This window comes from Neophocaena asiaeorientalis, unplaced genomic scaffold (assembly GCF_003031525.2).
Source record: "Neophocaena asiaeorientalis asiaeorientalis breed wild unplaced genomic scaffold, Neophocaena_asiaeorientalis_V1.1 scaffold136, whole genome shotgun sequence".
NCBI classification, from domain to species: Eukaryota; Metazoa; Chordata; class Mammalia; order Artiodactyla; family Phocoenidae; genus Neophocaena; species Neophocaena asiaeorientalis.
This window is the reverse complement of record NW_020185333.1, coordinates 1,517,458-1,543,912: the sequence shown is the minus strand read 5'-3', so window position 1 is coordinate 1,543,912 and position 26,455 is coordinate 1,517,458. Positions and strand designations below refer to the sequence as shown.

The 26,455-nt window shown below is 37.1% G+C and overlaps 1 protein-coding gene across 3 annotated transcripts in view; it reads left to right on the top strand.

Annotated features, from left to right (window-relative positions):
• Positions 1–26,455, top strand: part of ATP6V1A (ATPase H+ transporting V1 subunit A) — a 55,557-nt gene that overhangs the window by 25,619 nt on the left and 3,483 nt on the right. For all 3 annotated transcript variants that reach the window (XR_003001863.1, XM_024735318.1, XM_024735319.1), the window contains exons 3-14: positions 6,847–6,975; positions 8,866–9,080; positions 9,392–9,529; positions 10,770–10,921; positions 14,521–14,683; positions 15,210–15,318; positions 19,639–19,761; positions 19,855–19,969; positions 20,796–20,859; positions 22,333–22,536; positions 23,886–23,980; positions 25,803–25,974. Coding sequence is in view for 2 of the 3 variants with exons in the window: in XM_024735318.1 (XP_024591086.1) it covers positions 6,847–6,975; positions 8,866–9,080; positions 9,392–9,529; positions 10,770–10,921; positions 14,521–14,683; positions 15,210–15,318; positions 19,639–19,761; positions 19,855–19,969; positions 20,796–20,859; positions 22,333–22,536; positions 23,886–23,980; positions 25,803–25,974 (1,679 nt within the window). In the remaining variant the exon portion in view is untranslated. The remainder of the gene's footprint in view (positions 1–6,846; positions 6,976–8,865; positions 9,081–9,391; positions 9,530–10,769; positions 10,922–14,520; positions 14,684–15,209; positions 15,319–19,638; positions 19,762–19,854; positions 19,970–20,795; positions 20,860–22,332; positions 22,537–23,885; positions 23,981–25,802; positions 25,975–26,455) is intronic.

The following is a 26,455-nucleotide window of genomic DNA, read 5'->3' as shown; positions in this document are numbered from 1 at the left end:
GTTATTCAGATATCACATAACTAGCTACCTATAGGAAAATAGTCTTATGACATGATGATGAGAATGGAAAGCAGTTTATGTTTGTTCTGCCCACACTTGGGGTACTGCATTTTAAATAATAAATTTTGTTCTAGTATTCATTTTATTATTCCACACTTCTATTGCAAAATGTGGTTCATAGTTTCCATAGGTAAAGCTGCTCATTGATTTGTATCTTTAGTGCCATGGAAATTCATTTTTCCTTATATCTTTTTACAAAGTCATGTTGTAGTCTTTTTCTTGTTCTAATCACAGAAGAGGTGATGACACTTTTTGGTGTTAATGCAAAGAAAACACTGTCAGTCACTGTGCCTATTCCTCCCTAAGAAGCTTCTACCACTTAGAAATTGGTGTTTGAGCTTCAACTTATTAGCAGATAATATATTTCACTGTTTTCAATCTCTTTTGCCATTCAGAGAAACAATTTTTCCCCTTGAGGATCGTAAGGTCTTCAGGAAAGACAGGCTATACACAAGAACTCTTAGGGAAAAGGCAAAAGAACACTATCAAAAGAGTTTAGGTAAAAATATTTTTCTGAAACTTGTAGTTAACTGCTCTTAGAACCTATTTATAATTTTTAAGTACTTAATGAGGTAGTAGAAAAATGGCATACTTTTGTTTATGAAATATGATTTCAAACGTTAGTGATCTCTGGTATTTTGGTGCATCTTAACTATTCTTATATATAGGTTCAGAGGTAAGTATTTAAAAAATTAATAAATTCCCATTGTTCAATGTTAAATATTAACACCTTAATAGTTTTCACTCGAATATTACCTAATTCATAGATCTAATTAATTGTATCAGAAGGCTAAATATTAAAATAGACTTATTCCATTGAGGCCTGCGCAGGTCCCAACCTGTCTGTGGTTTGGGGTTGCTATCCGCCTCATAAAGCACAGTAGAGGCTTTGTCTTCTGGGAAGACAGAAGTCGTCTTCTCCTGAAAAGGCCTCTTACATAGCTGGCTTTGGCATCTTCCAGGGAATAGGAGGGCAGGGATTGAGGCCTCATGAGTCTGGTAGAGAGACAAAGACAGGTAGATATCGAGAGGTTGAGGTTAGAGAGAGAAGACAGTGGTTATAACCAGAAAGTCCAGAGTGGGATGTTGTTACTTCCATAACTTGTCGCTGTTAACTCAGCCTGGGCTTCATGACAGTCATAGAAGTGGATTCCTTAATTTAAAAAAAAAGACTTATTTCTACATATCTGAAAATGTACAACATTCCCCTCCTTCCAGAAAAGTAATTTTTGCTTACTAGACAACATGATCAGGACTTCTCTGGTGGTGCAATGGTTAAAAATGCGCCTGCCAATGCAGGGGACACAGGTTCCATCCCTGGTCCTGGAAGACCCCACATGCCGTGGAGCAACTAAGCCCATGCACCACAACTACTGAGCCTGCGCCCCAGAGCCCATGAGCTACAACTGCTGAGCCCGTGTGCCACAACTACTGAAGCCTGCATGCCCTAGAGCCTGTGCTCTGCAACAAGGACAGGCCACCGCCATGAGAAGCCTGTGCACCGCAACGAAGAGTAGCCCCTGCTCACCGCAACTAGAGAAAGCCCGCGCACAGCAATGAAGACCCAACTCAGCCATAAATAAACAAACAAACAAATAAATAAACCAAAATAATAAGTGTAAATTCTAGTTCAGTATTTATAAGAAATAGGGATTTTTAATTAGGATTTCACCCAGTGGTGGTGACTGATTATAAATGTCCTATGGGATATGAAATAAACATCCTATGGGATATGAAACAAATTTTTGATGCAAATGGGAGGTTTTCTAGATAGATCTGTCATTAGTTTATCAAGAGTCTTTGTTCCAGAAGAGTTTTAAGAACCACTGGTATAAAATGTTAGAAAGTAAAGATGTTGTTTTATATAATATTTCTCAAAGCGATGGTGACAACACAGCAAACTGATAATTGTGTGGCATTCTATCATGCAACTAGCTAAAGCTCTTGTTCTCATTTTAGTTTTAAAGGTTTTTTTTATTACTATTTTTCCAAAACCCATCATTCCATATATTATAGCAACCTAGGTTGATCAAAACTTGCCTCAATGCTACTAGGTAAGAGTTTGTCATATAGAACTTCAAAATGAATATAGTTTTCATGTATATTATGTAAATAAGTAATCTTTAGCCTAACAAATTTTATTGTTTACCCCAACTATGTCATATGCTAAAAATGTCTCTTTTTTTTTTTTTTGGCTGCGTTGGGTCTTCATTGCTGCGTGCGGGCTTCCTCTAGTTGCAGCGAGCAGGGGCTACTCTTTGTTGTGGTGCACAGGCTTCTCATTGCAGTGGCTTCTCCTGGTGCAGAGCACGGGCTCTAGGCGCACAGGCTTCAGTAGCTGCAGCACGTGGGCTCAGTAGTTGCAGCACGTGGGCTCTAGAGTGCAGGCTCAGTAGTTGTGGCGTACAGGCTTAGTTGCTCCATGGCATGTGGGATCTTCCCAGACCAGGGATCTCACCTGTGTCCCCTGCATTGGCAGGCGGGTTCTTAAACACTGCGCCACCAGGGAAGTCCCTAAAAATGTGTCTTTTGATCAACAAACGAAAAGACAACATATGGAATGGAAGAAAATATTTGCAGATGATGTGACTGACAAAGGGTTAATATCCAAAATATACAAACAGCTCATGCAACTCAATATCGAAAAACCAAACAACTCAATCAAAAAATGGGCAGAGGGCTTCCCTGGTGGCGCAGTGGTTGGGAGTCCGCCTGCCGATGCAGGGGACGCGGGTTCGTGCCCCGGTCCGGAAAGATGCCACGTGCCGCGGAGCGGCTGGGCCCGTGAGCCACGGCCGCTGGGCCTGCGCTTCTGGAGCCTGTGCTCCACAGTGGGAGAGGCCACGGCGGTGAGAGGCCCACGTACCGCAAAAAAAAAAAAAAAAAAAAAAGGGCAGGAAAAAAAAAAAAAAAGGGCAGAAGACCTAAATAGACATTTTACCAAAGAAGGCACACAGCTGACCGACAGGCATATAAAAAGATGTTCAACATCACTAATTATTAGAGAAATGAAGATCAAAACGACAGTGAGGTATCTTCTCAAAGCAGTTAGAATGGCTGTCATCAAAAAAGTCTGCAAATAATAAATGCTGAAGAGGATGTGGAGAAAAGCAAACCCTCCTACACTGTTGGTGGGGATGTAAATTGGTGTAGCTACTATGGAAAGCAATATGGATGTTCCTTAGAAAACTGAAAATAGAGCTACCATATGATTCAGCAGTCCTACTTCTGGGTATATGTCCAGCAAAGAGGAAAACTCTTAATTCGAAAGATGCATCTACCCCAATGTTCATAGCATCACTATTTACAGTAGGCAAGACATAGAAGCAAACTAAGTACCCATCAACAGATGATTGGCTTAAGAAGATATGGTATATATATACAATGGAATATTACTCAGCCATAAAAAGAATGAAATATTGCCATTTGCAGCAACATGGATGAACCTAGAGAATATTATACTTAGTGAAGTAAGTCAAAGACAAATACTGTATGATATCACTAAGATGTGGAATCTAAAAAATAATACAAATAAATCTGTATATGAAACAGACTCACAGACATAGAAAACAAATTTATGGTTACCAAAAGGGAGAGGGAAGCAGGAGAGGACAAATTAGGAGTATGGAATTAACAGATCCAAACTATTGTGCATGAAATAGATAAGCAACAAGGATTTACTGTATAGCACAGGGAATTATATTCCATATATTGTAATAATCTATAAATGGAGAGTAATCTGAAAAAAAAGTATATAACTGAATCATTTGCTGTACACCTGAAACTAACACAGTATTTTATTTTTTTATATACTTCTTTGAATTTTTGCATGTTATTTCATTTATTTTTTTATACAGCAGGTTCTTATTAGTCATCCATTTTATACACATCAGTGTATACATGTCAATCCCAATCTCCCAATTCATCCCACCACCACCCCACACCCCCCACTTTAGCCCCTTGGTGTCCATACATTTGTCCTCTACATCTGTGTCTCTATTTCTGCCCTGCAAACAGGTTCATCTGTACCATTTTTCTAGGTTCCACATAAATGCGTTAATATATGATATTTGTTTTTCTCTTTCTGACTTACTTCACTCTGTATGACAGCCTCTAGATCCTTCCACGTCTCTACAAATGACCCAATTTTATTCCTTTTTATGGCTGAGTAATATTCCATTGTATATATGTACCATATCTTCTTTATCCACTCATCTGTCTATGGGCATTTAGGTTGCTTCCATGACCTGGCTATTGTAAATAGTGCTACAATGAACATTGGGGGGCATGTGTCCTTTTGAATTATGGTTTTCTCTGGGTATTTGCCCAGTAGTGGGATTGCAGGGTCATGGTAATTCTATTTTTAGTTTTTTAAAGAACCTCCATACTGTTCTACATAGTGGCTGTATCAATTTACATTCCCACCAACAGTGCAAGAGGGTTCCCTTTTCTCCACACCCTGTCCGGCATTTGTTGTTTGTAGATTTTCTGATGATGCCCATTCTAACTGGTGTGAGGTGATACCTCATTGTAGTTTTCATTTGAATTTCTCTGATAATTACTGATGTTGAGCAGCTTTCCATGTGCTTCTTGGCCATCTGTATGTCTTCTTTGGAGAAATGTCTATTTAGGTCTTCTGCCCACTTTTTGATTGGGTTGTTTGTTTTTTTAATATTGAGCTGCATAAGCTGTTCATATATCTTGGAGATTAATCCTTTGTCCATTGATTCGTTTGCAAATATTTTCTCCCATTCTGAGGGTGGTCTTTTCGTCTTGTTTATGGTTTCCTTTGCTTGCAAAAGCTTTTAAGTTTCATTAGGTCCCATTTGTTTATTTTTTTTTCTTTCCATTACTCTAGGAGGTAGATCAAAAAAGATCCTGCTGTGATTTATGTCAAAGGATGGTCTTCCTGTGTTTTCCTCCAAGAGTTTTATAGTGTCTGGTCTTACATTTAGGTCTTTAATCCACTTTGAGTTTATTTTTGTCTATGGTGTTAGGGAGTGTTCTAATTTTATTCTTTTACGTGTAGCTGTCCAGTTTTCCCAGCATCACTTATTGAGGAGACTGTCTTTTCTCCATTGTATATCCTTGCCTCCTTTGTCATAGATTAGTTGAACATAGGTGCATGGGTTTATCTCTGGGCTTTCTATCCTGTTCCATTGATCTATATTTCTGTTTTTGTGCCAGTACCATATTGTCTTGATTACTGTAGCTTTGTAGTATAGTCTGATGTCAGGGAGTCTTATTCCTCCAGCTCCGTTTTTTTCCCTCAAGACTGCTTTGGCTATTGGGGGTCTCCATACCAAGTTTAAGATTTTTTGTTCTAGTTCTGTAAAAAATGCCACTGGTAATTTGATAGGGATTGCATTGAATCTGTAGATTGCTTTGGGTAGTATAGACATTTTCACACGATTGATTTTTCCAATCCAAGAACATGGTATATCTCTCCATCTGTTTGTGTCATGTTTGATTTCTTTCATCAGTGTCTTATAGTTTTCTGCATACAAGTCTTTTGCCTCCTTAGGTAGGTTTATTCCTAGGTATTTTAGTCTTTTTGTTGCAGTGGTGAATGGGATTGTTTCCTTAATTTCTCTTTCTGATCTTTCGTTGTTAGTGTATAGGAATGCAAGAGATTTCTGTGCATTAATTTTGTATGCTGCAACTTTACCAGATTCATTGATTAGCTCTAATAGTTTGCTGGTGGCATGTTTAGGATTCACTATGTATAGGATCATGTCACCTGCAAACAGTGACAGTTTTACTTCTTCTTTTCCAATTTGTATTCCTTTTATTTCTTTTTCTTCTCTGATTGCTGTGGCTAGGAATTCCAAAACTCTGTTGAATAATGGTGGTGAGAGTGGTTATCCTTGTCTTGTTCCTGATCTTAGAGGAAATGCTTTCAGTTTTTCACCATTGAGAATGATGTTTCCTGTCAGTTTGTCGTATATGGTCTTTATTATGTTGAGGTAGGTTCCCTCTATGCCCACTTTCTGGAGAGTTTTTATCATGACTAGGTGTTGAATTTTGTCAGAAGCTTTTTCTGCATCTATTGAGATGATCATATGGTTTTTATTCTTCAGTTTGTTACTATGGTGTATCACCTTGATTGATTTGCATATATTGAAGAATCCTTGCATCCCTGGGATAAATCCCACTTGATCATGGTGTAATCCTTTTAATGTGTTGTTGGATTCTGTTTGCTAGTATTTTGTTGAGGATTTTTGCATCTATATTCATCAGTGATATTGGCCTGTGATTTTCTTTTTTTATAGTACCTTTGTCTGGTTTTGGTTTCGGGGTGATGGTGGCCTCATAGAATGAGTTTGGGAGTATTCTTTCCTCTGCACTTTTTTGAAAGAGTTTGAGAAGGATGGGTGTTAGCTCTTCTCTAAATGTTTGGTAGCATTCACCTGCAAAGCCATCTGTCCTGGACTTTTGTTTGTTGGAAGATTTTTAATCACAGTTTCAATTTCATTACTTGTGATTGGTCTGTTCATATTTTCTGTTTCTTCCTGGTTCAGTCATGGAAGGTTATACCTTTCTGACATTTCTTCCAGGTTGTCCATTTTATTGGCATAGAGTTGCTTGTAGTAGTCTCTTAGGATGCTTTGTATTTCTGCGGCTAACACAGTATTTTAAATCAAGTATAATTTTTTAAAACTGTCTTTTTATGAGATAGTATGTTCCATAGTAGGTATTTTATTTTTCCTGTGAATATATGAGAGAAGTGTATTATAGGATTTATTGGATGTTTTAATTATCTTAATACTCATTTGTTCTTTTCAGTGGTTACAGCTTGTGACATGGCAGGTGCAGCCATGTATGAACTGGTGCGAGTAGGCCACAGTGAGTTGGTTGGAGAGATTATCCGATTGGAGGGTGACATGGCCACTATCCAGGTGTATGAAGAAACCTGTATCCTTTTTGGTTCAATTTCTAGCCATTTTCTATAAATCAGATTTGAAAGATTTATGGCAAAGGTATAAGCAGCACCAATGGTATCAGAAACGTGGAATATTGGTGTTTTGAAGAAACCTGATATATAGGAGTTTATTGAAGAAAGGTACTAAGAATTAGTGCTCTTATTTTAAGAAATTAGTATTATCTCCTGACCTTTCGTTGCTCTTAATATTTCATTGCTCTTATTCTCAAGATCAGCATTACTTCTTTGGCTACTTAATTAAGTTTTATTTGGTACAGCTTTTTTGCCATACTAAAATATATGCTTATGGTACCTGTTCTCTCTGTCAGTATTGGAGTGCTAATTCTAAACAAAATCTGAAATTTTTTAATAAAATTAAAATTTTTAATTTGAAATTTTTAATAAAATTAAGAGTCTTCATAGCTATGAAATCATCACTAATCAAAAGGATTTTTTTCTATTGTTAGGTTTATCTTTCATTTAGTCTTCTACATGGCTTGAAGAGTTAAAATAAACAAATGACCATGTGTATAGTGAGAACCCGCTCTGCCTTTGTTATCCTGTATTTGGCCAATTTTCAAAACAGACATGCATTCATGCAGCCCATTTTGTTAGTTTCATTTATTCTGTATCCTTCTAGTTTGTTATATGAACCAATATAAATATATATTTTTATTTTTATTTCCTTTTTTCCCCAAAAGATAGCATATTATATGCACTGTTCTGCACCTTGTTTTTTTCACTTAAAAATATATGTAGGGGCTTCCCTGGTGGCGCAGTGATTGAGAGTCTGCCTGCTAATGTTATATATATATGTATATGTATGGTGGAAGGTGGATATATATGTGATAAATATAGTACAATGTTTATGGTAGATCACTGTAAAATTCTTTCAGCTTTGCTGTAGGTTTGAAATATTTCATAATCAAATATTGGAAATGAAAATATATTTTGGAGATCTTTCTTGAAAAATTTGTAGAAGTGCCTAGTCTTTTTTACGTCTACATAGAATTTCAGCTTACGAATATACCAACATTTATTAATAAATCCCTTAATGATTGTTAAGTCTAAAGATTTTTTTGGTTGTTTCTTAGTCTTAAGAGTTTAAGTTTTTGTCCAGGTCCTAATATCCTTTTTAGGGAACTGATACTCCTCACCAGTATAGTTGAAACAAAGTATGATGGAGAGGCTTTGCTTCTATTTTTAAGCCTGTGGTTCCTAAACTGTGCCCCAGGGCACTCTGGGCAGCTGCAGCAAACTCACGTGGGTGCCCCAGGATATTTTAAGGTTTTACGGTAAACACGGGGATATTAGACATTTTGTCAGGCACCATGAGAACTAGTAGCTTGAGATAATAAACACTTTTATTATTTGACTGTACTGTATTCTTGTCGATGGTATCATATCTTTGTGAAGCTGAGTTTTGGCAATTGCTAAGCTAAAAACCAAGTGTCATACAAAAATGATGTGGGATGAGTATTCAATCTGACTCCAAGGTTTGGAAATTGTAGAATACCCAACAGGCACATAAATCCCATTTTTAAGAATTGAGATTATTTTATAATGAAATTAAAATGTTCTTTTTTCTTTCAATTTTTCAAAGTACCACTTAGTTGTTAGGACATACACATATATTAAGATGTTTGGACATAATTATTTAATAGATGGAATTATATATATATATATATATATATATATACATATATATCTTTTGTTGTAGGTCACTATGAAAAAGTTACTGAAACACTAAGGATGCTGTGGACTAAAAGTTTGAGAATCGCAGGTTTAGCGCCTTATGTATCATTTCCTGTTAAACTGTGGTATTTCCTTTTTATAGTATCTCTAATCTTTCATAGTGAGTTTTTCTCAACTGCCATTTCCAGCTGGTGTGTCTGTTGGAGATCCTGTACTCCGCACTGGTAAACCCCTCTCAGTAGAGCTTGGTCCTGGCATTATGGGAGCCATTTTTGATGGTATTCAAAGACCTTTGTCGGATATCAGCAATCAGACTCAAAGTATTTACATTCCCAGAGGAGTAAATGTGTCTGCTCTTAGCAGAGATGTCAAATGGGATTTCACACCTTGCAAAAACCTACGGGTATGTCTTTGTAACCTAAATTTCTAAAATTGGTGAAAGAATGTGAAAAGAGTGTTTACTGAACTATTTTGTACTCTTAGTCAAAATAAAAATAGACCATAGAAGCATAGTTTACATCTTTTTTTTAGCTCCAGAAGCATAGTTTACATCTTTTTTTTAGCTCCACTAGAAGGATTATAGAACAAATGTGTTCTATTGATAAGTGAAGCAAATGATTTAAATAATAGCAAGGGTGAGTCTGCTTGACGTTTATTAAACATTAAGTGGTTTGACATTTATTTGAACATTAAACAAGTGCATTTGTTCTCTAGGTTGGTAGTCACATCACTGGTGGAGATATTTATGGAATTGTCAATGAGAACTCACTCATCAAACACAAAATCATGTTGCCCCCACGAAACAGAGGAACTGTCACTTACATTGCTCCACCTGGAAATTACGATACCTCTGTAAGTATCATATAAACTTTATCTCACAAGAGTGGCCCCCCTTATATGTGACAGTTGCCCAGTTTTAGTACTCTGAATAGTTACAGAATTCATATTTAATGTGTATGTTTTGTTACTCCCATAATTATTTTTTTATTTGATTGTTTTCTTTAAAACTTGAGCTTGAGAATACAAAAAGCAAAATATATTATTTCTTTTTGAAGAGAAATAGCTAGTGTAGTATTTTCCTACCTTCTTAACTTATGCTACATTATTTAAACCTCTGATTCTTTAGGCATAGAATAGACTTTGATCTTTTTGTCAGTCTCTATTCACATAATGAATTGTAGAATGGATAATATAAGTTCTTACTCTGGGTGAGCCACTTAAAACTTAGTCCTTTTATGTTATTGATAGTCACATCATACCAAATACAGTAGGTGCATGATAATCTTTGTGGGTATGAAGATAGCTTTATTGAGAAGATCATTATAGCATATAATTTTTTCCCAATAAAATATAATAAAAGATAATAAGAGTCTGTGCTCTACGACATATACAGAGCAAAAGAATTAAATCGGGATTCTGGGCAGTCAGCTAACCTTACTCACTAGCTTAGAGACTCACCTATACTTGAAAGAAAACCCTGAAATAGACAGTTCAGATTCATGCATCAACAAGATTACAGATTTCTATAGATCTATGGACTTTGAGATTGTTTGTGAACAGTTAAAACCATCTCAGTGTTCACCAATGTTAGCGTATTACTCATTATCTTTTTGCTTTTGTAAATAATTAAAAATATTTAACTTTATTAAATATGTTAGGGTTCTTAATAGATTAGTATTTTTCATTAAAGCAGTGTAAGAGCATTATAATAAAGTAAGCAAAATAAAGAATGGAAGATAAATTATGAAAGCTTTCATTTCTTCCCTCCCTCAGTCCCAGGAGTATCTTCTGTACCCTTCAAGAATTTTTCCTATGCATATTCATGTAATTTATTTAACTATCCCTCTATTACTTGAGATACTCCTTTCTCCAAAACTTCTAAGCTTTTTAAAAAAATCATTAAAATAGTAATAATGCACCTGGTTTAAAAAAAACTAGAACAGTATTTAAAGATTTACAATAAAAAAGTATAAATCTCCCTCCCCACTTCCACATACCACCTCCCTAACCCCCCAAGAGAAATCTGACGTTACTTTGATTTTAGAGGAAGAAATGTTTATGATGTACTTAAAGTCCTGCTGTATTTTTCTAGGATGTTGTGTTGGAGCTTGAATTTGAAGGTATAAAGGAGAAGTTCAGCATGGTCCAAGTATGGCCTGTACGTCAGGTTCGGCCTGTCACTGAGAAGTTGCCAGCTAATCATCCTCTGTTGACTGGCCAGAGAGTCCTTGATGCCCTTTTTCCGTAAGTCTGATTTGTGTCCCGTGGTTTTCCCTCAGAGTTATTATATGTACTTACTTTTTCAGTTCTTTATAGATAAAGGTTTTATGTGCTAATCCTTTAATACATTTTATCTAGAGAAATATATTTTACCAGTGCTCATTTAGAGAATCAAACTGTTGAAGAAAATTAATTTTTTCGCAGTTGCAAAAGGAAAGCATTATTTCTAAAACTTTTTGAAAAAATGAAATTTCCAGAAGGAAATCTGTGCCAAAATAATATAACTATTTTTCTTAAGTTATCCTAGAATTAGTAGATTGGTGTCACTATAAATTGATGACTTCTAACATCAACTGGGTTCTCTATGCTACCCAGCAATCTTTCTTACTTTGTAGTCTGCTCTTTGCCATTTTCTTCATCACCTGCTTAAAAACGTCCTTTCTCTTTAAATCTTAGGCATTACCATACCCTGCTTTACTTTTAACAGATAACTTCATCATTTAATTCACAGAAAAGACTGAAGCAGTGATGTAGTAATTCTTTCAACTTCTGATCACCAACCCATGTATGTCTCACTTACTCTTCAGCCTCTTACCTTTAAACCTACTCTGTGCATTGTTCTCACTATTCCTCTCTCATAAGATCTTCAGTACTTTGACTCTTCTTATTTAGTCAGTACCTCCTCTTTCCATATCCTTCACTATCCAGTTTAAGTTTAATAGTTCATCACTTTTACTGACATCTGTCAGTATATTAAATTTTCTTGGTTCCTTTGTCTTCTGCCATGCCCACCTGGCGAAATATCAGCTGTGAATCAGTCCTGCTATCTCCTTCTCCCAAATCTACACACAAGCTGCTGAGAAAAATAAATAAGTGCAAGTTGGTATCTCACCACTGTGGCACAGTCGTTCAGCATTTCCCTGATTATGATTCTCCTGCTCTCCTCAGTGACTATTTCAAACCTCTCCACTTGCCTCAGAGCTTCAACTCCAGTCTTCTTTCTCCTTCATTCTCAACAAGTGATCATGCTGGATCCTTCACAGAGAAATGACAGGCCATCAGATTTGGAACTCCATCAGTTAACGTACATTCCCATCCATCCCTTACTTCTCTCCTTTTTCTGGAGTTTATCCCACCTCATGTTTCCTCAAAGACCTCCCATTAAGTGATATTCTCTTTATCTCCCATCTAATGAAAAGAAATCTACCTTCGACCCTTTTCCCCTTTCTACCTTCCACTACGTTTCTCCCTATCTTCACAGCCAAACCTCTTAAAAAAAGTAAATTAGTTGTCTCCACTTTTCCCACTCTAATTCACTGTACTGATCTGCCCGTGGTGCCACCCCTCAACCGAAACTACCCTCACTAACATCATGAGTCACTCCCAATTCAATAAGTACGTTTTAGTGTTTTCTTAATTCCTACAACTGGATATTGGCTATTGCTTTCTACTCCTTCCTCTTTGAAACACCCTCTTTCTTTGCTTTTCCAGTTAGCTTCTGTCTACAAGAAGCTATTGCTTATTCTCCGCTGCAGGTTCCTTCTCCCTTAATTTTGATATTTCTTAGAGGTTTTCCCTTTTCTTTCCTCATTATACGTCTTACCCTCTGTGGATGACTTCATTCTCTCTCGAGACTTAAATGTTCATCTATATATGATGATTTCTAAACCTGTATCTTCATCCCAGATCTCTTCTGAGTTCCAGACTCATACATCCACTTCTGATTATACCTCTCCTTTTGAATATCTTATAGGTGCCTCAAAGTCAGTATGTTTAAAACTAAAATCATCATCTTAATCACCACTCCTTTCCTTGAAACTTTGCTGCCTCTCTCAACCAGTGTCATTATCATACATCCAGTGAATGCCTAATCGAAAATCTATGACTTCTCTCAAGTATCATTTTTACCCTCCCACATCTAATTAGTGAACTAATGCTGTTATTCTATTCCCTAAATATTTTTTATCTGCATCTGTCATCTCTACTCCATGACTATAATTAAGGATCTTACCCTAATTCCTGTAATAAACTCATTTAATCAGACTTCCCATCTTCAGTTTTGCCTTCTTTCCAAGTGGTTGTCCATATTACATAGTGATCCAACTAAAACACATATGTGATCCTGCACAATATTGCTTGAAACCTTCAGAGCTCTTTATTGCTCTCAAGACAAACACACACTCCTTAACTCCTTACAAAGCCACCCATGATCTGGCTGTTGCTTACCTTCCAGTATTGTCTCAGCCACTTGTCTGCCCAACTGCTTCCTTATATACCATCTTCCAGGCTTAACGAAGGACTTTTAATTCTTCAAGCAATGCTCCCTCTTGCCCCTGGACCTTTGGGCATTCTATTCCCTCTATGTGGAATGTTATTTCCCTGTATCTGGCTAATTTCTATTTTCTTTCAGGTCTTAGCTTCTTTCGGAAAGAATTTCCTAATCCCACTCCCATCCAGTGTCAGACTTTGTACTCCTTCCTGTGTACTCCCACAAACCTTGGATGGTCTCTATGGTAGCACTTTTCACATTGGATTTTTGAACTTCTAAAGTGGGGCACACCCAGCCTCGCCTCCCCACCCTGGCTTAAAGGTGATTTGAAAGACATATACAAAGCCATAGGCTGAATGGACATGCCTTCTTAGTGTATCAGAGTCACTGAAAGGTTTGAAGGAGAAAACATTTTAATGCGTATTAGTTTCATATGAGAAAAGTCTGTTATTATTATTAACGATGCAGTGTTTGTGTGAATTTTATGATAAAACACACTATTACCAAGGAATTTCCCTTAGCATTATGTCTCATTTCTCCTGCCCAGACACTCCTGCCTGACACACACATTCACCCGCACACACAGACACACCTGTGACATTCACTTCCCTCTGCTCTTCACTTCCTTCTGCCCTTAACGGTATTTCACTCTCCACTGACACTTTTTAGGGAAAGTTTGAAAGTGGTTGCTAAATGGTACTGTAATCACAAGCTGACTCTCCAGTTGACTCCACTGGAATGTGAGCTCTTTGAATACAGAAACGTGGCTGTTTTCTCCGCTGTTGTCTCTCCAGCATCTCCAAGCATAGTTTGTAGTACCTTGGAAGTACCTCATAAATCGTTATTGAATGGGTAAAAGGGGGTTGACTTAACACCTTAACAAAAGTCTTCATTTATTAACCTCTGTGACAAGATAGGAATTTCTTAGATCTTATTTTTTACCTCAGAAGACAACTTTCAAAGTGTTTATATTTTTCTTTCAGCTTTAATTCTTACATTGTCCTTTCATAAACTAATTTATTTAAGCATTCAGAATATCATTAGTGCTATTTTATTTATTTTCATATTCCTCTTCCCCAGTTACCTTATGGAATATACTTTCACTTTTCGCTATTAAAGATGATAGAAATGATTAATTTATAATAAACAACATATACTACTATAGGTGGAAACTAGGGGAGCAATTGTTATATATCTATCTGTATATCTATCTTTGTAAGTACATATATAGATACAGATGACAGTATTATAAAGTGCTTTCGTTCTTTAACTTGTATTTCTGTGTCACTTACCTACTTTATTTATTGGTATGTATTAGCAAGTAAAGTAATCCATGCTTGTTTTATTTGTATAGCTGTGTACAGGGAGGAACTACTGCAATCCCTGGGGCTTTTGGCTGTGGAAAGACGGTGATATCGCAGTCTCTATCCAAGTATTCCAACAGTGATGTGATCATCTACGTAGGATGTGGTGAGAGAGGAAATGAGATGTCTGAAGTCCTCCGGGACTTCCCAGAGGTCTGTATTTGTAACGCTTCCAATACTAATCTAGAGAAAATACCACTAATCAACTTTAATTGGCAATTAATAAAGCTTTGTGTTGAATCTGGAGCAATGCTCTCATTTGTCAAGGATCTTTTAAGGAATTTTTCTAATTATATCTGTGATTCAGTTTGTATACTCAAGGAGACGAATTTGAATTTTTCAGTGAAACACTTGAAAGTTTCTTTTTGTGGTCTGGTGGTTTTCAGTTATTGGGAGAAAGATACAATAGGCAAAATATTTATAGGTGTGAATTTACATAGCCTTTATATGATCTACTAGGTTACTGTAGTAATATTCCTTTTTCCATAAAATAATGGGCTTCATTTATGAAATGGAAATACTGGCTGTTTTCTTTACCACACAGTGGGATAGAGGGAAGAGGTTGGAGTGATGGGAATATGGCTTTGGGAATACAGATTATAAGAGGGATTAAATATAAACAAGTTGTGAAAAGGGGACTGAATGTTCTAGGGATCACTAATAGATTGCTTGCCTCTAGCTCACGATGGAAGTTGATGGTAAGGTAGAGTCAATTATGAAGAGGACAGCGTTGGTAGCCAATACTTCTAATATGCCTGTTGCTGCTAGAGAAGCCTCTATTTATACTGGTGAGTATATGAATTGGAATAAAAGTGATTAACATATCTGTTCTTAAGTTTAAATCTAGCACCAAACTTGTTCTTTTCCAAAGAACTTTTCTTTCATTCTAAAGTACATACACACAACCATGTTCCTAGAATATTTTTTTAATATTTCACATATTATTATATCTTGAGAATATGTCAATTTAAGACATTAATAGAGCTGCCACAATCTTTTTGATGACTTTAAAATGATGTATCTTCTACTACTGGTTTTCCTTTTTTCATTTCATGTTTTACCGTTGCTCTATCTCTGAATATATCTGTATCTCTATAACTTGAATTATCAGCTTTGAACTGTAATACTTTGAATATCAGTATGTTTATGTATTATCTTCCATCTTTGCTCCCACTTCCATCCAGCTTTTGGTGCTTTGATTTCTACATTTTCAGGATTTATAATGTTCGTATTCTGTTCTATAACCATAAATCCAGTATTTGGATTAGCCTTAGACCTAGTGAAATGGAGTCATGCCCACTGGCAGTCCCTTGACTACAGTTTTTCCATTTGTTTCATGGTTGGACAAAATTTGAATTCTTGTTTCTTTGTAAGTCTGGGTTTTTTCACCTGCCTTTAAATTTTAACAGTTTGGCAGAGTCTAAAATTTTTTGATCAGTATTTCTTGCCTAGAGAACTCTTATTTCAGCATTAAGTGCTGGGGAGAGATCTGACGCTGGCCTACTTTTTTTTCCTTTTATAGGTGATTTTTCTTTTTACCCAAAGGAATGTCTCTTTAACTTTGAAGTCTTCTTTTTTTTATTTACTTATTTTTTGGCTGCGTCAGACCTTCATTGTTGGGTCTTCGTTGCTGCGCACGGGCTTTCTCTAGTTGCCACAAGTGAGGGCTACTCTTCATTGCGTTGCACGGGCTTCTCATTGCAGTGTCTTCTCTTGTTTTGGAGCTTGGACTCTAGGTGCGCAGGCTTCAGTACTTGTGGCACACGGGTTCAGTAGTTGTGGCTCGCGGGCTCTAGAGCTCAGGTTCGGTAGTTCTGGCACACGTGCTTAGTTGCTCCGCAGCATGTGGGATCTTCCCGGACCAGGGCTCAAAACAGTGTCCCCTGCATTGGCAGGTGGATTCTTAACCACGGCGCCACCAGGGAAGTCCTAACCTTGAAGTCTTATAACTTTATTAGGATATATCCCAGTATTGATAGTTCTGATAATTTTTTCCTGAGATATAGTATACCTTTTCAATCTATGAATATGTCTTTTATTTTGGAAAATTTTTGAGAATGGTTTCTGAAACTTTTTCTTTTCCATTATGGTTACCTTCTTGAAGCTAAACATATAGCATCTCCTTTAGCTGTTTCCATATGCATCATTTCCTCTCTAATTCTTTTCATTTAGCCTTTTATCCATTTTTTAACAGGGTAATCAACGTGTATTCTTTGTATTGCTTCCAGTGAAGCCTTTATGTTCTTCTAGCTCTTTGCTGAGTTCTGCTGGCTCATGAAACATCTTTTGTGATCTTACTGTATACTCCTTGAGATTTTTATTTTGTGGTAGGATGCAATATTAAGATTTTCTTTTATTAATTAATTGTGGTCACAGTTTTCATTTGTTTCTTGGCAGGTTCATTGTTGTACTCTGCTCTTCTGTCTCTTTTTTTCTTTTATTTTTGTTCCTGTGCTGATGTTTATTATTACTATTACTCATCTTTGCAGGAGATGGGAGGGAATGGTTGTTACTGTGGTCCAGGGTAGCAGGAATTCTTCCTGGTAATCTGTGAAGTTTGTTATAGCATAGAGTTGTGTAAGTTATTTTACTTTTTCTTTCCTGCGAACAAAAATCCGCAGCTACAAGGCCACTTACAATGAATTCTTTCTCTTCTACCCTGCCTCATTCACTTTTTACTTACTGAAAAAGAGTGCCTTCCTTTTTTTTGGGTCCCCATCTCTCTACTTCCCTTTGATGCCAAACTGGGTCCAAGGAACCCCTGCCACTAGCCCTGTACCCCTTTTACTGTGTTCCAGACAACGGATTCTTGGTTTTGCCCCTCAGGATGTACCTTCTGGTTTGCAGAAGCTTAATCTGAGATGTGCAGCCTCAGGTGAATTCTTGGTGTCTTTCCACCCCCTTGTTTGTTTTTTATCTCATTTAGTTGGCTTTCCTCATATTTTGTTGTGAAGCTAAACATGGCCCCTAATTTTTGACTATGGAGTTTGTGTTTCTGTATTTCTTGTTCTCCTTGTTTGGTGGTTACTCTTATGAGAAGAAGGAGAAAGTGACATACTCATCTACTATTTTAGGACAAGTCTACCTACTTCTTTTAAATGGCTGCACAGTATCCCTTTGTATGGATATATCGTAATTTATTTAACCAGCATCCTTTTAGGGGGCACTTGGATTATTGATAATTTTTTTGCTCCCACAAACTTCACACCATAAAACATTCTTAAGCATGTTTTTTACACTGTGGCTTTGTACACTGTGGCTTTTTACACTGTGGCTATGTTTTATGCGCATGTTTCTTTGTATTTTTGTCAGGTAAGTTCTTAGAAGTAAAATTGCTAAGAATACAACTGTTAATATAGATTTTAGTTTCTAATAGCTCTTCAAAAGGAATAACAGTGGAAAAGAATTCTGCTTCTTCACATACTCACCAATGCTAATTTCCTCACAAATGCTAACTTTCTTATGATCCTTATCATACAGAAAAGTTGAAAGAATATTACAGTGAATACCCATGTACCCCACACCTAGATCTGATAATTAGCATTTTACCATCCCTGCTTTATTAGATGCCTATTCGGTCTGTATTTCTTACAGTGAGCTAGCATCTTTTCTGTGTGTATTCACCATTTGAAAACTGCCTTCTGTCCATTTTTGTATTGGTAGTAGTTGTTTATCATATGGATTGGTAAAGTTCTTTGAAATCAGTCTTTCATCTGTTATGAGTTGCAGATATTGTCCTAGTTTGCTTATCTTTTGATTTTGTCTGAGGGTTTTTTTTTTTTCCTTGTAGGCACTGATATCTTTAGGTCTATGAAAGTGGTCTATGAGACTTCTTTGAGGTTTAGTCATGTGTATCTGTCTCTTCTATCAAGTCTTTTTAATAAATATATACACACAGGCATTAGTGCATGTTATCACAGAGACATAGCGTATTTGTATAAGAGAGGATCTGATTCTACCATCAGATTGAAATATGTGATAATTACTGTGTTTTTTAAGCCTTAATAATGATAAGTGGATTTCTTAAAGACTTTGTTCCTTGGATCATATTTTGGAAGCCTAAGTCAGTATTTTTTATTCTGAAGGATGTGATAAATAGTAAAGTTCTGAGTTTTCCAGCAACTATTTTGTTTTACTTATATAAGCATCTGTTTCTTTACTGGTAAAATAAGGGAATTAGGGCAGTAGATTTGCTGGAATCTACTGTTGCTTATGATGTAGCAACAAATATACATTTCTAATATCTTAGAGTTGTATAGTACTTTGTACTTTGCAGAGGGCATTTATAGAAATCTTTTCATCTGATATGTGTAGATAGATAGGGTGAGAGTTATTCCATTTTCACAGATTAGGAAACCACACTGGGAAATGAAGTTATTTTGCTAAGATTAATGGCAGAATAGGAAGTAGAACCCAGGACTTCTTTCTGTATATTAGCTTCTTCTAAGTGGTTTACTGTATGTGATTTTACAGGAGAGGACCCAATCTGCATAGCAGAATGATCTGGATAATTAAGATTATTACTCACGTTAATAACATTTGTTACTTTTGAAAAATAATCAAACAAGCTAATTAGTTGAGAATTTTTTGATGCCTATGTCTAATTATCTCAACAATGAATGGGAGGAAAGTCTTTTCCTACTTTTAAAAATGTATACTAGGCTATGATAAACCCAAACATATAATTGCTCAATATAATAGACATTTATTTCAGATGATCCGGGCAATCTTCATTATTCTGTCATTTTTGGGCTGGGACGCAGGCTGAAAAGAGCTCTTTCATTTCGACACATATCTTGCATGGGTCCTGGGAGTTCTCGCCCTCTCAGTAAACCAGAAGGAAGAAGTAGCATGGAAGGATGTGTGGCTTGCCTGGTGGTGGAACACATGACTCTTACATTCCATTAGATAGGGGTCAGTTACTTGCCACATGTAAATGCAGAGGAGGCTAGACAATATAATTCAGCTGTGTGCCCAAAAGAAGCAGCACAGATTATGGTGAACAGCCAGCAGTCTTAGGAACTTATTGCTTTAAATTTTTCTTAAGGGTGAAAAAGTCAGGATGATACTTTATAGGATTATAACTTGTAATATTCTTCCCAATTTAGGAATTACACTGTCAGAATATTTCCGTGACATGGGCTATCACGTCAGTATGATGGCTGACTCTACCTCCAGATGGGCTGAGGCTCTTAGAGAAATCTCTGGTCGCTTAGCTGAAATGCCTGCAGGTAAGTCTTTGTATTGCTTATTACATAAGCAAGACTGTTAGGATTTGGGGACTGGCTTATAACCTCTCCTTAAAATTTCTTTTCATTTTTCAGATAGTGGATATCCTGCATATCTCGGTGCCCGCCTGGCCTCATTCTATGAGCGAGCTGGCAGAGTGAAATGTCTTGGAAATCCTGAGAGAGAAGGAAGTGTCAGCATTGTAGGAGCGTAAGTATCAAAACTGTACTTTTCATAAGAAAAAAGGTTATTTATTTTAAGGAGACAATATTTAGCCCCCCTGAGAGCAGTGATTTTTTTTTTTTTTTTTTTTGTGGTACGCGGACCTCTCACTGTTGTGGCCTCTCCCATTGCGGAGCACAGGCTCCAGACACGCAGGCTCAGCAGCCATGGCTCACGGGCCCAGCCTCTCCGTGGCATGTGGGATCCTCCCGGATCGGGGCACGAACCCACGAACCCGCGCCCCCTGCATCAGCAGGTGGACTCCCAACCACTGCGCCACCAGGGAAGCCCGAGAGCAGTGATTCTTAACCAAGGTTGCACTTGAGTCATCCGAGGAGCTCGTTAAAATGCACATGTTTAGGTCATCTCTACATGTTCTGGTTCTATAGATTTGACTTGACTGAGTTGTTATATTCAAGTCACAATATCATAGAAATAATTTAGAAAATTATAGACATGTTAAGGTAAGACTGTATCATGATAAAAACAATGTGAAGATTCACGATCCCCACATAAAGCCATACTTTGTTCTCAGACCTTTTCCTTCCTTCCTGTTTCATCTGTTTGATTAGAATAGTGAAACAGATTATAATTAAATCTGTCTCATTTCTCAAACTAGAAGGTGTTTAATAGTTGTCATTCTTAATTTTCAACTTAGTACTGGTTTTTATTTGAGATTTTTGTATAAGATTTTCTTTCCGAAGGTCATATTTCTAAAGTTATTTACATTAAAATTGACTTGCAAAAAATTGCTTTTATATACAAGTTATTTTCCATAAGCATTTCTAATGACTTTTTCTTCTTTTAAATTTAGAGTTTCTCCACCTGGTGGTGATTTTTCTGATCCAGTTACATCTGCTACTCTTGGTATTGTTCAGGTATATCTTTCCCTAGTGTAGTCAGCTTCTGAGCTCCACCCCACCCCAGGCTGTCCTCATGTTATCCACATCACTGTGAAGTATTTCATTTGGTCACTGAAGAGTAGGCAGCGGTAAAGTCTGTTTTAGCAACATTCTTACTACTGAAAGTCTTCAGTGCTGTCTGTTCTTTCTTAGCTCTTTATCTAGAGTTTATAATAGATTTAATATTCTGTAAGTGGAAAATACATCTGGGTAGCAAAGTTTTATTCGTGTTAAAGTAATACTACACTTTGAGTTAGAGTAACCCTAGGAGTAGAAACAAATGGGCCCAAAAAAGATATAATGGCAAAAACCCCATAGAAGTTTCTCCTCGTGGTATGGTCCAAGGCAGGTAACCCTATTAGAGGGCAGCTCTTTTCCATTCCACAGTAATCCAGAACCAGCGCTTCTTCCACCTTGGGCTCCACCTAGCCTGGTAGTTGTCTGCATCTACCTGTCTGGGACTGTGTAGAAGGCACACCTACTTCGGGCTTAGGCCTGGTCACTCCACTCATTCTGTTAGCCACACCCAGATGAAAGCAAAACTTGGAAAGTGTAGTTTCTGCCTAGGCAGCTTCCCGGTGACAAGGGCATGAATTCTAGTGGATAGCCAGCCAACTTGGCCATTAAAAGTAAGCCTGGGGGGGGTGGGGGCGGGGATGAACTGGAAAATTGGGATTGACATGTATACACTAATATGTATAAAATAGATAACCAATAAGAACCTGCTGTATAAAAAATAAATAAATAAATAATTTTTAAAAAGTAAGCCTAAATGAAAGATGTATATAAATCAGAGCTATAATTTTTTTAATGTTGATACATTTATAAGCATATGTATTATTCATATGGGAAAAATAGAATATTTGCCTATATTTCTGTCAGTTTCAGATAAAAGGAAGTGGTAGAGGCTAAATTTACAACTTTCAAGATGTTTAACCTTTGCTGAAATTTTGAATTTTTAATTTCAGGGAAATGGGGAGCAAAGTTAGGAACGCATAAAATACATATATATGTTTGGCCTCAGAAAAATGACTGTCACATCTTTTAGGATTGGCCCTTAATGATAGGGAACTGAATTTATTCGGAACATTTAGAGGTTTTCATTAAAGTGAAGTATCTATCTTAATAAGCATTTTCTGGTCCGTCTGTTCATATTGCAGTGTCATGATCTTCAAAGGAGTCAGTGTTTTCGCTATCAGATTTGACATACTATTAAGGAAATTTTGATTTGTAGATATTACCCATACTGAAACTAAAAGAAATACATTTTCCTATTTGCAGTTTTATTCTATTTCATGTATACTTGTTATATACTAAAAAGAGAAATAATTTGACCAGAAAAGTATAGAATTGCATATTTAGGACAAACAAATACATTTCAATACTTCAAAAAAAATTGTATTTAAGAAAAATTTTTATGTTTTGTTTTTGCTTTTGTCTTTAAATCAGGTATTCTGGGGCTTAGATAAGAAACTAGCTCAACGGAAGCATTTCCCGTCTGTCAACTGGCTGATCAGCTACAGCAAGTACATGCGTGCCTTGGATGAGTACTATGACAAACACTTCACAGAGTTTGTTCCTCTGAGGACCAAAGCTAAGGAGATTCTGCAGGAAGAAGAAGACTTGGCAGAAATTGTACAGCTTGTGGGAAAGGTAGGTTGTAAAATCTTGTGGAAGACAGGTCTGTGAGTTGCACTGAAGCTTTTTAAGGACAAACAGAACCTTGGATATGCGGATTCTTGCTGGGAGAATTAGTATTTATTAAATATTTTTTAAGCTAATAGGATTTTAGATTATTCCTTTATCCAGCAGATATTTGAGGGACCTGCTTGTGTTATGGAAAGTAGAAAGATGATTGGTGTTTAGATTATTATTGAATAACAAACCACTCCGACATATAGTGGCTTAAGTAGTGTTTTTTTGCTCATGGTTTTTGGGTTTAGTGGACTCAGATGGGAAGTCTTGCTTGGGTCCCCTCATACAGTTTTTGCAGTCATATGGTGGCTGAGACCATAGTCATTTGAAAGTTTCTTCCCTCACATGTCTGGTGCCTGGGCTAGGATGACTGGAATAGCTAAGGGTTGGCTGGGCATTTCTCTCTATGTGGTGTTTCAAAAAAAATCAGCCTCTTTGTGTACCCACGTTCATAGAAACATCTAAGCACTAAAAGGTGGGAGCAACCCAGATGTCCTTTGCAACACACTCACGTGCGCACGCGTACATACATGCACACACAATGGAAGTAATATTCCATTTCAGCCTTGAGAAGGAAGGGAAATTCAAACACATGTTGCAACATGGATGAACCTTGAGGGGACATTATGTTAGGTGAAATAAACGAGTCACAAAAAAGACAAATACTTACATGTAACGTATCTGAAGTAGTCAAATTCGTAGAAGTAGAAAGTAGAGTAGTGGTTAACTGGGACCGGGAGGGCGGAAGGGGAGTTGTTGTTTAATAGGTATAGAGTTTCAAATTTGTAAGATGAAAAGTTATGGAAATCTGTTTCACAACAATGTGAACATACTTAACCTATTGAACTACACTTAAAAATGGTTACGATGGTAAATTTATGTTATATGTTTTCACAACAAAATCCAAAAAAGAACATCAATCAGGAAGCAGTTATGAAGTGAATTTATTATTTTTTTTAATTTTTTTTTTAATTTTTTTTTTTTTTTGCGGTATGCGGGCCTCTCACTGTTGTGGCCTCTCCCGTTGCGGAGCACAGGCTCCGGATGCGCAGGCTCAGCGGCCATGGCTCACGGGCCCAGCCGCTCCGCGGCATGTGGGATCTTCCCGGACCAGGGCACAAACCCGTGTCCCCTGCACTGGCAGGTAGATTCTTAACCACTGCGCCACCGGGGAGGCCCCTGAAGTGAATTTATTAATGATAGGTGATCGTGTGTTGATTATGTGGTTTCTGCATGCTAACTGGTTAGAACTATTGGTCCCACGTTGTGGCAGTAAATTTCTAAAAATGTATTTTTTCCTCTTCTAGGCTTCACTAGCAGAAACAGATAAGATCACTCTGGAGGTAGCAAAACTTATCAAAGATGATTTCCTTCAACAAAATGGATATACTCCTTATGACAGGTAATCTAGCCTGATTTTCTTTTTTTAATTTGAGGATATTCTATCAAGTTTTGAAGAAGGAGCTGCCTACACATTAAAACCCTCCCCTCGGGGCTTCCCTGGTGGCGCAGTGGTTGAGAGTCTGCCTGCTGATGCAGGGGACACAGGTTCATGCCCCAGTGAGGCCCGCATACCGCAAAAAAAAAACAAAAAACAAAACACAAAACAAAACCCTCCCCGCCTTTTTTTTCTCATACAGACACACTCTGACTCAGTGTATAGGTTTATTTTATATTTTCATAGCAGACATCTAGTGATCCAGTATGTTCCCTTATCTTGAGCTGGCTCATTTTTCCAGTTATGACAGTGTTTTCACTCATTATCCAGCCATCTTTAATTAGATTAAATTGTGGCTTACTGTACAGAGCCTGGGGATCATTGCCTCTTACAGAAGCTTTTCTCACTACCTGTTACCACAGCCTGTGCCTCTTCTACTCTTTTCCTAAATAATATACTTTCGTGCCTCATTTCCCAAGAGTTCTATTCTTTTTATATTTATTTATTTATTTATTTATGGCTGCGTTGGGTCGTCGTTGCTGCGCGCAGTCTTCCTCTAGTTGCAGAGAGCGGGGGCTACTCTTTGTTGCAGAGCACCGGCTTCTCATTTTGGTGGCTTCTCTTATTGCAGAGCACAGGCTCTAGGCATTGTGGCACGTGGGCTCAGTAGTTGTGGCTCGTGGGCTCTAGAGTGCAGGCTCAGTAGTTGCGGTGCATGGGCTTAGTTGCTCCGCGGCATGTGGGGTTTTCCCACATGCCCAATAAGCCCAAGAGTCCTATTCTTTTTCTTTCTACTGAAGTCCCTGTCGGACGTCTCACCAGTCCCTGCTACTCCTGCCCAGTGCTTGTTTTTCATTATTGTCTCTGCTACTTCCATGGCTTATTTAAAAGTTCCCATTTCTTTTAAACTTTGATAATTTGAGCCCTTTCATCATAGGCTAGTTTTTCTCCCTCAATCATATTTGGCCCTGTATAAGACTAAAGTGGAAACTGAACACATAGGAAGATTACCAAAATGTAAGACAAGCAGAAAATATGACAGTATAATCAGTAAGGCTCAAAAAAAACCTATCAGGAACTTAAGAAGCTCTAGGAAGCATCCACACAAAGAGATCTCCACAAAGGGAGAATTATTTGAAGAGAGTGTAATGGAGAGTGTGCATGAAATTGTGTGTGCAAAATTAAGTCTAAATGCGTTAGAAATTTGCTTAGAATGCATGTGATCCACGTTGAATATTAACTTCTGTGTCTTCATTATTAAAAGATATGGGTAAATGAAAGTGAACACATTAATGGAGAAAGGAAATGCTTATTAACTTTAGGAAATTGCAGTTCCCTGCTTTCCTATTATTTATTAAACCTTCACCGACTGTCACAAGGGAGTCTTTACAACTCAGTTATTTCACCATTTGGGGAACTGCTTTAACTGCACTGTACAAGCACAAACCCTCAGAGGTCATTAGATTGTAGCGGTACCGTTTCATTGTTCTTCCTGTGTGATTGTGTTAACAGAAATTAACGTCACTCTTTAAATAAAAGAATACATAGCTCCATCTCTCCATCCACCCCCTATTCCTGAGACATCTCTGTCCAAAAACTCTGGTTAAGTATTATTGATCTTTTCCACTATTCTTTTTTCATTCCTTATGTATCATGCAATAAATGTAAGTAGTGTGCATATCTAAATAAAGAAGTTAATGCTCTGGTATTTTACAGATGAAGTAAAAACTATGAACTTGCTTTGGATTTTGTTTTTGTTTATTATTTTGACTTTCATTTATCCTAGGTTCTGCCCATTCTACAAGACAGTAGGGATGCTGTCCAACATGATTGCATTTTATGATATGGCCCGCAGAGCTGTTGAAACCACTGCCCAGAGTGACAATAAAATCACATGGTCCATTATCCGTGAGCACATGGGGGAGATCCTCTATAAGCTTTCCTCCATGAAATTCAAGGTATATTTGTTTCTACCATAAACTTTTTTTAGTAGTTTCTTTTTGATTTTTTAAAATATTTGGGTCCCAAACCTGGTGTGTGAAGCTGGCATTTATCATTTTCATACATGCTCGGGTTATGTAAAACCAGAAGAGACCTCAAAGCTATGTTCAAATAGGAATTCACATGATAAAGACTATAGTATGTCACGTCTAAAATAAACGCTGACGTGTTTTCTCTTTTGTCTTAACTGCCAGGCAATTCAGAGCTAAAATCATTGCTAAGCAGCAATTACCTTACCTCAAGTGCCTGTTAATATCTAATCCCGATGCTCCTCTGAGACGATTTCTGCTGCTTACTTCAAGTATCCTATTACACACCATTTTTACTTTTAAGTAGACTCTCATTCTTTGGGAAGTACACAAGACATAAATAGATAATTAGGTGAAATTATCTGTAGAAACTCAAATGTGTAAGATTGTTTTTAAAATACTTGATCAG